General features: G+C 46.0%; 1 protein-coding gene across 1 annotated transcript; it reads left to right on the top strand.

Annotated features, from left to right (window-relative positions):
* The first annotated feature begins 901 nt into the window (after positions 1–901).
* On the top strand, positions 902–14,556 carry LOC122937947 (zinc finger protein OZF-like). Its single transcript, XM_044293162.1, has 2 exons — positions 902–961; positions 11,625–14,556. The coding sequence occupies exons 1-2, from the start codon at positions 928–930 to the stop codon at positions 13,175–13,177; spliced, it is 1,587 nt and encodes a 528-aa protein (XP_044149097.1). The 5' UTR covers positions 902–927; the 3' UTR covers positions 13,178–14,556.
* The last annotated feature ends 224 nt before the right edge of the window (positions 14,557–14,780 follow it).

The raw sequence follows: 14,780 nt of genomic DNA, 5'->3' as shown, positions 1-14,780 counted from the left end.
CCCTGGAATCCATGTGGTGGGGGCTCTGAGAAGCGGGGCCCCTCCAGGCTCAGGAAGTGCGGTTCTGGAGGTGACATCTGGTCTTGTCCCCTGGATGATTTCCTCTCCTCTTCTCATAAAGGTGCCTGCAGTACTAGAAGCCTCCAGCTCCTCCAGTTCTCTCCTCTTCTCCTGAATGACCACCAAGGATGGACAGGAAGGAGATCAGCAGAAGAATATTAGACCTCACCTTGGAGATCATCTCCCTGCTGAGCGGAGAGGTAAACTTTTCTAGATTTCTCTCCTCTTTATTGTATTCTGTAACAAGTCAGACATCGGGAAGGAGAATCCATCATAGGAAGTGATAGGAAGAGTCCAGGGTCCTGGAGAACGGCCTCCAGACCTTCCAAGTGATGGAGAACCTGAAGATCAGCCCCCAGTATGGTGAGTGATGTGTCATGTGACCAGTGACCAATAGTCATGTTGTAGGAGCCATGAGAAGGTAAGTAGGCACGTTGTACCAGGAGGAGAGGGCCGGAGGAGAGCACATGGCCCCTGAAGGGTTTGTTCCCTAAGTGTCTCTCTCCATCCACAGGAGTACACAATAGTGAAGAAGACATCGGGGGACTGTGTGACTCCCATCATCCATCTCCAGGAGTCAGGAGGGCGGAGCAGGACCCCTCCCCCCATCACAGAGCCTCCCCCTCACCCCCTGATACATGAGCAGAAGATCCTAGAACTCACCCACAAGATGATGGAGCTGCTGACTGGAGAGGTGACACTGCTGGGAATGCTGGGAAATTCTCCAGTAACAGCACTGGAGGGGTCTGGGTGATGACGGTGTCATTGTGTTGTCAGGTTCCTATAAGGTGTCAGGATGTCACTGTCTATTTCTCCATGGAGGAGTGGGAGTATATAGAAGGACACAAGGACCTGTACAAGGAGGCCATGATGGAGGAGCACCAGCCTCTTATATCACAAGGTAAGAGCCGTCATGTGCAGTGTATACACGTGTGTGCAGTGACATGTAATGGAGGAGCACCAGCCTCTTATATCACAAGGTAAGAGCCGTCATGTGCAGTGTTTACACGTGTGTGCAGTGACATGTAATGGAGGAGCACCAGCCTCTTATATCACAGGGTAAGAGCCGTCATGTGCAGTGTGTACACGTGTGTGCAGTGACATGTAATGGAGGAGCACCAGCCTCTTATATCACAAGGTAAGAGCCGTCATGTGCAGTGTTTACACGTGTGTGCAGTGACATGTAATGGAGGAGCACCAGCCTCTTATATCACAGGGTAAGAGCCGTCATGTGCAGTGTGTACACGTGTGTGCAGTGACATGTAATGGAGGAGCACCAGCCTCTTATATCACAAGGTAAGACCCGTCATGTGCAGTGTATACACGTGTGTGCAGTGACATGTAATGGAGGAGCACCAGCCTCTTATATCACAAGGTAAGAGCCGTCATGTGCAGTGTTTACACGTGTGTGCAGTGACATGTAATGGAGGAGCACCACCCTCTTATATCACAAGGTAAGAGCCGTCATGTGCAGTGTTTACACGTGTGTGCAGTGACATGTAATGGAGGAGCACCAGCCTCTTATATCACAGGGTAAGAGCCGTCATGTGCAGTGTATACACGTGTGTGCAGTGACATGTAATGGAGGAGCACCAGCCTCTTATATCACAGGGTAAGAGCCGTCATGTGCAGTGTGTACACGTGTGTGCAGTGACATGTAATGGAGGAGCACCAGCCTCTTATATCACAAGGTAAGAGCCGTCATGTGCAGTGTATACACGTGTGTGCAGTGACATGTAATGGAGGAGCACCAGCCTCTTATATCACAAGGTAAGAGCCGTCATGTGCAGTGTATACACGTGTGTGCAGTGACATGTAATGGAGGAGCTCCAGCCTCTTATATCACAAGGTAAGAGCCGTCATGTGCAGTGTGTGCAGTGACATGTAATGGAGGAGCATCGGCCTCTTATATCACAAGGTAAGACCCGTCATGTGCAGTGTGTACACGTGTGTGCAGTGACATGTAATGGAAGACGTGGATCGGTGTTTCTGCTGACCCGGCCGTTAGAGCAGGAGCCTGGCTGTCATGGAGCCCCCGCTCTGTCCTGCACAGGAGACCCCTGCAGTGCGTATTTTAGTCCACTGTAGAAACACAGAGGCCTAGAATAAAGCCCATTAATAACCGCCCTAGAAATCCATCATCAGCGGTCATTAAGGGGTTAAATATATTTAGTATTTTTCTTTCTCCCAGTGTTAGATTGTTATGGGCAGTGACTCCAGGACCTCTGGCTGTATGTGATGGTTTTCTGGTATCAGGCTGCCCTCTGGTGGTCACATCCTAGTATTGCACCTGACTGGTGTTTCTACTGGGTGCAGGTCACTGAGGGATCACTGATGACTTCTGATGTCTGATAGTAATCAGGAATGGTCAGGAATGTGAGAAAATAGGGGAGGGGACTGTGTATCTGCACTGACTGAAGTCATTAGGCACTGTGCCCGTCCTGCTCCATGGAAAGCTGGAGAACCAAAGAAGTGTAAGAGAAATACCTCTGGTTTCCATCAGTTACATCTTAGATACACACGGAGCTCAAAGTCTCCTGCCTCCACACACTGCACTGCAAGGAGCTTAGATACACACTGCACTGCCAGGAGCTTAGATACACCCGGAGCTCAGGGTTTTTCCGTCAGTGCAGCTTTATGAGGGTCTGAGTTTTGCGGGATGAATTTTACTTTTTCTCGCCCTAATTATCGGAGACATGGGACTCATTGATTAACCTTTATTCCTTTTTTTTGGAGGAGGGATGAAGAAAACCAGCAATACGAGCCTTCTCCTGAAAGAGCCACCAAGGATGGACAGGAAGGAGATCAGCAGAAGACTATTAGACCTCACCTTGGGGATCATCTCCCTGCTGAGCGGAGAGGTAAACTTTTCTAGATTTCTCTACTCTATTGTATTCTGTAACAAGTCAGACATCGGGAAGGAGAATCCATCATAGGAAGTGATAGGAAGAGTCCAGGGTCCTGGAGAACGGCCTCCAGACCTTCCAAATGACTGAGAACCTGAAGATCAGCCCCCAGTATGGTGAGTGATGTATCATGTGACCAGTGACCAATAGGCATGTTGTAGGAGCCATGAGGAGGTAAGTAGGCACGTTGTACCAGAAGGAGAGGGTCGGGAACAAGATGATGAGATGCGGCCTGGAGTGAGGATTTCTACCACTGGTCTGACATCTGTACAGACACATAGGCCCAGATTGACTAATCCTGTAGATGGCGCTCTCTTCGCTCGGCGATCTAGACCTGCAGCAGATTTATCACAGGGACTCCGGCTGGAGGACAGATCTGCTGCAGGCTCTTCACTGACTCTAGAACTATTGGCTGGATTTCTTTAAGATAGACTTTTAAGGTAGAATTGTGGTTCAAATGGTGAAGCACCGGCCATTTTCGGAGTTTAATACAAATACAGCCGGTGGAAGAAACACATTGACAGGGCGCTGTGATTAGCGGCAGTTAACCCCTCAGGTGCGGCACCTAAGGGGTTAATTGCCACGGATCGCAGCACCCTGTCAGAGGCAGGGTGCCGGCGCTGTGTTTCTGCCGCTTGTATTTGTAATGTATTAAACGTTAGTTATCATTGGTGGCGCAGTGGCCACAGCCCCTCCCCCTCTGCGCTCTCATTGGTAGACTGCTTACTTCTCCCTGTGCTGCTGAGGGAACATGGCGCATGCCGATAGCAGCGCGCTCATGTTCTCTGATACTGGGCTGTGCAGTAGCATAGCCTAGTATTGATAAAAGGCAAATTCCGGTATTGTATCAAAAGTTCAATACCCGAAACAACCCTACCGTGAAGTCTGAAACAGATAGGACCCGGTATACTGTATGTCGGAAATTAGACCTTTGGAGGAAGGGCTCGGGGTGCAGACCTGTTCAATCGGGGAGAGGGCTGGGACCTCCGAAGCACCCAGCACCTTCTTACAATAGTGGAGTATTTTGTGATATTGAAACCGCAGCGTGTCTGGTAGGGGAAATGTAGCCTGCAGCTCCTCAAATGTCAAGAACCTAGCGGAGAGAGGGTCTTTCAGGTTGACAATTCTGTAGAGCCCTGCAACCCTCCACGGTCCAACTATCCCAAACCCCAAACCCTCCGGTAGATGGGGAAGTGAAAAGAAAAGTAGTAAGAGGGGAGCGCAGGGTGGCTGTTATATCTAATCCTGTTCCGGAACCAGACCTCCCTTGTGAACCCAATGGGGCCCAATAGATTAGAGGCGGAGATAGCGGGAGGGGAACCTCAGATCATGGTACCCGGGTGGATCGGTGCCAGCCACAGCCGCTCAACCTCAGTCCATCGATTATATGAATGCAGTGTAGACCAGGAGGCGATATGCCTCAAGTTCGTTGCCAGATAATACGAGGCTATGTTAGGAAGGGCCATACCTCCATTAGAAGCCGGGGCCACCAAAATCTGGTTGGAAAACCTATGGCGTTTATAGTTCCATACAAAATTGGTAAAAGCAGACTGTATAGACTGTATAGGACTGCAGCAGGCACCCCCACCGGGAGGGTCACAAACAAGTACAGTAACTTAGGGAGTTTGGTCATTTTTTGGCCGCTATACGACCTATGAGGGAAATCGGGAGCGTTTCCATTTAATAAAAAGGGCATCCATTCCCGTTAGTAGCAATGGGAAATTATCTTTATAGAGAGAAGAGTAACCGGGCATGAGTTGGATCCCTAAATATTTAATGGAGTGGGCACGCCAGGTGTAATTAAACCTGCTTTGAAGAAGGCTGAGTCTGTCCGGGGACATGTTGATTGGTAAGGCTTCGGACTTAGAAGTATTAAGCTTATAGCCAGATAGTGCGCTATATCGCGCCAACACCTCGTGAAGCTTAGGGAGGGAGATAAAGGATTGGTAAAGGTGAGTAAGACGTCGTCAGCGAAGACTGAGATAGAAAATTACTTATCTCTGACCGACCGGTATACCTTGGATGTCGGGGCTATTACGTATTAGGGCCGCTAAGGGTTCAATGCACAGAACGTATAAGAGGGGGGAGAGGGGGCACCCTTGTCTTGTCCAGTTGTAGATCCGGAGAGAGGGGGAATGGGCATGCGGTAACCGAATCACCGCTTTTGGGGATGATTACGGGCTATCAGGGCAGCCATGAATGGGCCCTTAAATCCAAAATGATGCAGCGTCTGGAACATAAAGTTCCAGTTCAGGCGGTCAGACGCCTTTTCTGTGTCTAAGGTGAGCAGTAGTGCCTCCACCCCTCCCTTGTCAGCTATATCTATCAGGTCAATGGACTGTCTGGTGTTGTCACCTGCCTGGCGGAAGCTAACAAAGCCAACCTGATCTTTATAGACCAAGCGGGGGAGCCAGCAATTCAGACGGTTTACTAGCAATTTTGTAAATATCTTCAGGTCTGAGTTCAGTAAGCTAATGGGTCGGTAGCCAGAGCCATCAGTGGGGTCCTTACCAGGTTTGGGAATAACCGTTATATAGGAGGAACCCAGCATGGTGTCGGGTATTCTCTCACCCTTCAGAAATCCATTAAATAGTTTGGCCATATGAGGTATTAATAAGTCTCCAAACGTCTTAAAATATTTATAAGAAAGCCCATCGGGGCCAGGCGACTTCCCACTGGGTAAATCAGATATAGTCTCCCTAATCTCCTCAATGGTGATCGCTCGGTTAAGGCGAGTCAGGGCCTCTGTAGTTAGAGAAGGTAGATGGCATTCAGACAGAAACTCATCTAATAGTGCGTTTCCGGTCGTTTCATCTTCAGGGAGAGTAGAAGGAAGGGAGTATAGAGCCTTGTAATATGTGTGGAACAGGTTAGCTATGGAGGTTGAGTGATGCTGGAGCACGCCTCTATGGTCTCCAATAGCGTGTGGAGTAGTAGCGGCCATGCATTCTTTAAGTTGTCGAGCCAGAAGGGTGTGTGGTTTATTCCCATAGGCAGAGAAGTGCTGTCTAGTGTAACAGATCAGCCGTTCCGCCGATGACAAAGCCAGGAACCTGAGGCGGGTCCGCAAATCAACTATTTGTCTGTGTTCGTGTCGTGGGGTGAGAGGCCAGAGATTGTTCTGCCGCTCAAAGTGAATGCAAACATTCTCAGTGTTCTCCATCTTTTTTCAATCGAGAAGAAAGGTAATGCATGCTCCGCTAAATACCTTTTTGTGCAGCTACCACAGGATTCCCGCTGAGGGTGCAGTAGGTTTATTCTCCACAAAGTACTGACACAGTGATGAGCACAAGTCGATGGATTGGCCAAAAGGGTATCATTCAGACCCCATTGGGTATGTCTTAGCGGGACAGAGGGGAGAGCTAATTCCAGGTATATGGGGGCATGGTCCGACCATGTAATTGGGCCAATGGACGCGTCAACTAGGGATCTTAGGGCCATGACATTGCCAAATAAATAGTCTGTCCTGGTATTAGTAAGATGGGGAGGAGAGTAAAAAGTGTATTGGCGTGTGGTAGGGGTATCTACTCTCCAGAGGTTTGTAAAGAGAGTGTGTGCGAATGAGCCTTCGGAAGCCTCTGGAGAGACGTTTACATTGGCTAGATGGGAATGTCGGGGGGAGGGGAGGTGAGCCTGTCAAAACAGTTTGAGAAGGGGACAATAAAGTCTCCCCATCAGCTGTACCGCGCCTTGAACAGAAGAGAGGGTGGAGAGAAGACAAGAGTTAGGAGCATAGACCGTGCTGCAGACTCGCCCCATGTAAGGAGCCCTGAAGGATGAGGTACAGTCCCAGGGGGTCAGCGTGTACTTTGAAGACCTGGAGCGGGGAAGATCTGGATATCAGGATGGCGACTCCCGTCGACTTGGAGCTGGCAGAGGCCAAATATGTTCTGGGGAACCAATGCTTGGCGAATGCAAAAGAGGTGTGTTTCCTGTAATAAAACAATGTTGGCTTTGGATCTACGGATTTCCCTCAGGGTAATACAGCTCTTAAGGTTGGAGTTGAGACCCTTTACATTTAAGGACCTAATCTTAGCCATGGAGAAGAAGTGAAGAGGGGCCACACTGGTTATAGCTAAAGGAGGCAAAAAAGAGGGCCCTAAGATCATGTGCCAGGCTACTCCTCACAATATCCCTTGGATCACGACGTTGGTAGGGGACAGTCACAAAGAAGAAACATGGAGAGAGAGGAAGACGCAGTGAAGCTCTATAGAGACTATTGAGAATAGTATGAAAACAACAATTCAAGAAAACAATTTGCGACAATAAAGGCATAGTACAACTAAAACCCTTATGTCCGTGGAGTTCAGCTGGGAACAGGCGGACAGAGCCACAAGTACAGCCATCCGAAGGTTGCTGAGCCAAGTATAATAGACCCACCTGGGGAAGGCTAGCTGGGACTGCTCAACCGCGACTTAAGGTCAAAAGTTCATTCCCCCAGAACTCCACAGACAGAAGGAATCAAATGTAAACACCCCTGTAAAACATATGAACCTATTCAAGGGAAAGACAGATGAAGCCTTAGAGAAAGGGAAAAACTGTTGTCTGACAACTCGACCTTCCAGGTAAAGTGTGTAGCTCAATGTTCAGTGGTAGATGGTTGGAGACGTCTTTTGCGGGGTCCAGGTCTCCAGAATTGGAGGGAGGGCTGTAGGAGAGTCCCAATCCGGAAGTTGCAGTTTTTCGGGTGTGGCGATATGTAATTTTTTTATATTGTTTATATATTTTATATGTAAAATTGGGCAAGGGGGGGATTTAAACTTAAAGAGGACCTTTCACTAGTATACAAACTAAAAACGAACTCTATCTGTGGGCAGAGCGGCGCCCAGGGGTCCCCCTGCACTTACTAGTATGCCTGGGCGCCGCTCCTGGTATAGGCTCCGGTGTCTCAGCTCTGTCTGTTGTACTGGACTGATTTTTTGTAGGAGGCGTGTCCCTTGCTGCAGCACTGGCCAATCGCAGCACACAGCCTGGCTTTGAGCTGTGCGCTGCGATTGGCCAGTGCTGCAGCAAGGGACACGCCTCCTACAAAAAATCAGTCCAGTACAACAGACAGAGCTGAGACACCGGAGCCTATACCGGGCGAACGGAGCGGCGCCCAGGCAGACTAGTAAGTGCAGGGGGACCCCTGGGCGCCGCTCTGCCCACAGATAGAGTTCGTTTTTAGTTTGTATACTAGTGAAAGGTCCTCTTTAATATTTTGGTGTTTTTTTTTTTTTTACTTTTTTTTTTCTTTTTTTTTTTTTCTTTTTTTTTACTTTTTATTCAATAACTATTTCCCCCCTTAGGGGGTAGAACCTGGGATCTTTCATTCCTTGTCCTATTCACCCTGGTAGATCTCTATCAGGGTGAATAGGACTCTACACTCTCCCTGCTGCCCTGTGCATAGTACACACAGCATCAGTGATGTTACCATGGCAGCCAGGGCTTCAGTAGCGTCCTGGCTGCCATGGTAACTGATCGGAACCCCAGGCTTACACTGCTGGGGCTCCGATTGGAACTGCCACTGCACCACCAATGATAATACTTGGGGGATGGGGTGTTCGGCGCACTGCACCACCAATGAATATGCTTAATACAAACGCAGGCTTATCCCATACCCGGCACCCAGCCTCTATGACTGCACGCTGCGATCCAACGCTATTAACCCCTCAGGTTATTTATTGGTGGTGCAGTGGCCACAGCCCCTCCCCTCCTCCTCCCTATCAGCCCATTGGTGCCAGCGGTACAGGGGGGACTGCCTCCTTCTCCCCTGTGCTGTTGAGAAGATCATGGCACGTGCTGACAGCAGCGCATGCCATGTCAGTAATGTGAAAGCGGCAGGGCAGCGGAGGGTCTAGGCGCAAATGGCGACAAGACTACAAAGTCTTGTCGCCATTTAGCAATTCTAGGTCGCATTTGCGACCATTTTGGTCACCATCTGGAGCCCTGGTGCCATTACCTTGGTGTCCTGGGTCAGTGAAGTTCCGCTTCTCTGCTTTTCCCCCTGACACTACCATCCTGTATGATAGGACAGTAATGGAAAGCCTTCATTCCTTTTTGCTTTAGATTGTTTCCACATCCCATGACAACAGAAGATCGCTCTTCCAGCCTTATGTGATAGGGAAGTGTATTTCCATTGTTTAGATGTCAGGAGGTGCCTAATTCACTACCTCGAAGCTACCTGGTTCAGTATCAAGAAAAGAATATGGGTTCCTTCACCAGCAAAAATAGGGGGCTCATTCCAGCAGAGCAGTGTCCACCTCCTGTGCTGACACCTCCTCAGATATGTAAGGGGGCCACCTGGGTTTCCCTTATACCTTTCTTAGGCACTATAGGTTGCAGTGTTGCTTTGTGTCTAATCTAGCCTTTGGTAGGAAAGTCTCGCAGGCAGTTGTCCCCCGGAATTTGCTTTACTTCTAGTTTATTTCTCCAGGGGTGCAGTTATGGGAGATGGGGTCAAAGAAGGATTACACTTACCAGTAATCTGCTTTCCTACAACCCATTACAGCTCCCCGTCCTTTTCTTTACCCATTTTCTTTGGTATTCTGTTCTTCCACTTTTTCTGTGTCTTGTTCACAAGAGCATAAAAAGGAGATAGTAAGGATTAAGGCTATTCAGATTAGGTAGGGCTTTCTTCTCTGTTTTACCATTGGCCAGATTCCTGGTAAAACTGAGGTGTGGAGGTGTGCTCTTATGTTCCAGGTGTCCTGTCCAGTGAGGGGGGGGAGTGTCTTCGCTATGAGTTCTGGAAAAACATGTTTCCGGTAAATGTAATTTACATATTTTTTCAAGTGTCTCTCTCCATCCACAGGAGTACACAATAGTGAAGAAGACATCGGGGGACTGTGTGACTCCCATCATCCATCTCCAGGAGTCAGGAGGGCGGAGCAGGACCCCTCACCCCATCACAGAGCCTCCCCCTCACCCCCTGATACATGAGCAGAAGATCCTAGAACTCACCCACAGGATGATGGAGCTGCTGACTGGAGAGGTGAAAACTGCTGGGAATGCTGGGAAATTCTCCAGTAACAGCACTGGAGGGGTCTGGGTGATGACGGTGTCATTGTGTTGTCAGGTTCCTATAAGGTGTCAGGACGTCACTGTCTATTTCTCCATGGAGGAGTGGGAGTATATAGAAGGACACAAGGACCTGTACAAGGAGGCCATGATGGAGGAGCACCAGCCTCTTATATTACAAGGTAAGAGCCGTCATGTGCAGTGTGTACACGTGTGTGCAGTGACATGTAATGGAGGAGCACCAGCCTCTTATATCACAAGGTAAGAGCCGTCATGTTCAGTGTATACATGTGTGTGCAGTGACATGTAATGGAGGAGCACCAGCCTCTTATATCACAGGGTAAGAGCCGTCATGTGCAGTGTATACACGTGTGTGCAGTGACATGTAATGGAGGAGCACCAGCCTCTTATATCACAGGGTAAGAGCCGTCATGTGCAGTGTATACACGTGTGTGCAGTGACATGTAATGGAGGAGCACCAGCCTCTTATATCACAAGGTAAGAGCCGTCATGTGCAGTGTGTACACGTGTGTGCAGTGACATGTAATGGAGGAGCACCAGCCTCTTATATCACAAGGTAAGAGCCGTCATGTGCAGTGTGTACACGTGTGTGCAGTGACATGTAATGGAGGAGCTCCAGCCTCTTATATCACAAGGTAAGAGCCGTCATGTGCAGTGTATACACGTGTGTGCAGTGACATGTAATGGAGGACACCAGCCTCTTATATCACAAGGTAAGAGCCGTCATGTGCAGTGTATACACGTGTGTGCAGTGACATGTAATGGAGGAGCACCAGCCTCTTATATCACAAGGTAAGAGCCGTCATGTGCAGTGTATACACGTGTGTGCAGTGACATGTAATGGAGGAGCACCAGCCTCTTATATCACAAGGTAAGAGCCGTCATGTGCAGTGTATACACGTGTGTGCAGTGACATGTAATGGAGGAGCACCAGCCTCTTATAATCACAATAATATGCCCATTTTAATATCGGACAAGAAAATATTTAAAAAAGGATTATACAGGCTGACCTGGAGTTTCAAAGTAATTACTCCGGTCTCTTCAGGTCTAAGATGTATTTGATACTACTGTACATGCAGTTTGTTTTGTGAAACCCGCTTTGATAACATTATAGACAATCTGAGTAGGGCCATAGTCTACATTTAACAAGATAATGTGTCATGAGGTAAAGCACACATCTCAGGCTGAATTCATGGACATGAGAATGAGGCCTAATGGTTTGAGTTTCATCTGATCGCTTCTTCCATGTACTGTAATGATTTAACATTGCAGCCTATGGGAGATTAATAGAATCTTCGCTGTGGCAGGCCTCGGAACATGTATTGGCAGAAGGCAGGCTTGATTGATAGACATGGTTGGGTTTTTCATATTTTTGAGTCATGTTTGTGGAAAAAGTGGTGACAGTGTGTTGACCAGAATCCTTAATTTTGTCAGAGAAGAATGAAAAGCTATATAAGGCTAGAATAGCACATGCATTTTTGGGGCAGTCTTTTTTACCAAAGCCAGAAGTGGATTCAAAATGAATGAACCTTTTAGTTCCTGTTGGATCCACTTCCAGCCTAATAGGAATGTTATACATTTGTCTGTTCTGTAGTTTGAAAATAATAATAATAATAATTCCAATTTTTACCTTCACAGAGAATCCCAGTGAGAATTCTGAGGGAAACTTCATGTTATCACTAAATTATAAAGTAGAAGATGAAGAAGATATCATTCAGCGCTTTTCAGAAGAAAACCTCATTACCGTTAAACTACATCCAAGGCGTCACAGTACAGATTTATCCTATACTCCTCCTAATTATGAGGAACCTTCTCCTGACCAATCACAGATTGTTACCTCTACTGGGCAGATCTGGTCTAAAAGCTGTGGTAAAGAGTTCATAAAAAGCGCAGGTCTTACTACACCCATGGGAATTCACACAGGAGAGAAGCTCTATTCATGTTCAAGTTGTGGGAAATCTTTTACAGATAAATCGCATCTTGTTAAACATGAGAGAAGTCACACAGGAGAACAACCAAATATATGTTCAGAACGTTTTATAGATATACCACTTCTTGATACACATCAGAGGAATCACATAGTAGTGAAGCCATATTCATGTTCAGAATGTGGAAAGTGCTTTATAAATAAATCAGATCTCATTAGACATGAGAGATACCACACAGGAAATAAGCTGTATCCATGTTCAGAATGTAGGAAATGTTTTACCACCAAATCAAATCTTGTTGCCCATAAGAGACTTCACACAGGAGAGAAACCATATTCATGTTCTGAATGTGGAAAATCTTTTTCCCTCAAATCAAATCTTGTTGCCCATGAGAGAATTCACACAGGAGAGAAACCATATTCATGTCTAGAGTGCGGAAGGTGCTTTACAAATAAATCAGTTCTTGTTAGACATGAGAGAACTCACACAGGAGAGAAGCTGCATTCATGTACAGAATGTGGGAAATGTTTTAACACAAAATCGCAACTTGTTACACATGAGCGAAGTCACACAGGTGAGAAGCCGTATTTATGTTCAGAATGTGGAAAATGTTTTACACAGAAACCACAACTTATTTTCCATGTAAGAAGTCACACTGGAGAGAAACCATATTCCTGTTCAGAATGTGGGAAAGGTTTTACACGGAAATCATATCTTGTTAGACATGAGAAATGTCACGCAGGGGAGAAGTTGTATTCATGTTCAGAATGTGGGAAATGTTTTACACATAAAGAATATCTTATTGCGCATGAGAAAAGTCACACAGGAGAGAAGCCATATTCATGTTCTCAATGTGGAAAATGTTTTACATGGAAATCACATCTTGTTTCCCATGAGAGAATTCACACAGGAGAGAAGCCGTATTCATGTTTACAATGTGAGAAATGTTTTAGTGATAGATCACATCTCATTATACATGAGCGAAGTCACAAAGAAGAGAAGCCGTATTTATGTTCAGAATGTGGGAAATGTTTTAGACAGAAATGTCAACTTGTTTCCCATGTGAGACGTCACATAGCAGATAAGCCATATTCATGTTCAGAATGTGGGAAATGTTTTAAAGACAAAATGTATTTTGTTGCACATCAGAGAAGTCACTCAGGAGAGAAGCCTTTTTCATGCTCAGAATGTGGGAAATGTTTTACTACTAAAGCCATACTTATCAACCATAAGAAAATTCACACAAGAGAGAAGCAATTTTGATGTTTTATATGTGGAAAATGTTTTGTAAGGAAATCAAATACCAAAGCTCATCAGTTCAAAAGGAACTGTAGAACATATTTTGAATATGGGAAATGCTATGACGGCAAAAAAAGAAAGTTTAACCCCATGTTATTCACAGACCGGGAAATAATCAGGGCTACATGTCGGGTGACAGCAAGTCTCAGAATGTTCACTGAGCTTGTCTGTGACTGTATGTCTTAGAGCTGAGATTTAGCTGTAAAAAATTATCCAAACTTCACTCAAGTTGTAGTCACGCATGACTTGCATCGTGTCCTGTGATGGCAAAGTAACGTATGACCTGCGACCAAAAATCACAGCTTGTTACATAGTTAATATGGTTGAAAAAAGACAAACGTCCATCAAGTTTAACCAAGGGATAGGTTGAGACGTGAATCCCAGACCTGTCGGATTGTGATCGCACTGGCAATCATTAGATGTAGTCTCACAATCCAACTGTCACCGTTTAACTCCTGCCTTACAGCCAGTAAGATTTTTGGGTGGAATTATTCTGGATCTGCTACATGATCAAATTATATTTCTCTGAGGTCAACAGGATCCATGAAGGAAAAGTATTGTGGATATAAGTAAGAGAAGAAGAGCCTTGTTTACTTCCAGAGCAGTGAAGATGAACTGTCCCCATGAACCTTGCTTCTTATCACTGTATTCACACCTCCACCCACACTGCGGGAGAGTCCAGAGTGACATAGGGAGAAGTAATGACGCTCCATGGAATAGTTTTATAACGTATGTGGACATATTAATATTTCATCTTCATCCAAACAGTTTTTATAGATAAAATAAGCTCTTCTATTCGCTCCATGACAGCGTCACCATTGTCACTGACAGACATTGTCTTCTTGGCTCATATTATACTCTCTCCTAGCGCTGTGACCTTCATTGCTCCTACAGACTAACCCTCCTGTGTGGAGACCGTGATATTGGTGGCATGATGACTATATCACTGATTTATCTGACTGGGTGATCTGTGATAATTAACCCCATATGTACATTCCTGCGGTTTAATGGTAAACGTATCTAGATACTGGAGCTGAGTGATATATCGGTGGTGGGAATTGCTTGTGATGTCACATCTGTTAATTAACCCCTGAATAATGGGAACATATTTTCAGTGACCAAGTGATGCTCATATATGTGTTTCATATGTATCCTCCTCCATCTTTATTACCTGCTGTAATAAGAAAATGTTATTAATATCTGTACTGAATATTAATAATATGAAAATTGAGGCTTCTTCTGACTCCGCCTCCTTACTAAACTTCTATTCCCTTACGTGTATCCTAACGTGCGTACTTTGACTACAATTGCAACTATGACTCTGTACACTGTATTCTAATAAAAAAAATATTACATATATATGTACAGTACAGACCAAAAGTTTGGACACACCTTCCTGAAAATTGTAGATTCACACTGAAGGCATCAAAACTATGAATTAACACATGTGGAATTATATACATAACAAAAAAGTGTGAAACAACTGAAAATATGTCATAGTCTAGGTTCTTCAAAGTAGCCACCTTTTGCTTTGATTACTGCTTTGCACTTTCTTGGCATTCTCTTG

The sequence above is a fragment of the Bufo gargarizans genome, chromosome 1 (assembly GCF_014858855.1).
Source record: "Bufo gargarizans isolate SCDJY-AF-19 chromosome 1, ASM1485885v1, whole genome shotgun sequence".
Taxonomy (NCBI): Eukaryota; Metazoa; Chordata; class Amphibia; order Anura; family Bufonidae; genus Bufo; species Bufo gargarizans.
This window is presented reverse-complemented; position numbering and strand designations above follow the sequence as displayed.

Excerpts from the sequence above, each read along its gene's own strand:
- LOC122937947 (XM_044293162.1), top strand. The coding sequence starts at position 928 with ATGATGGAGGAGCACCAGCCTCTTATATCACAAG. Across the intron at positions 962-11,624 it reads CCAGCCTCTTATATCACAAG|AGAATCCCAGTGAGAATTCT; the intron begins GTAAGAGCCGTC and ends TTACCTTCACAG.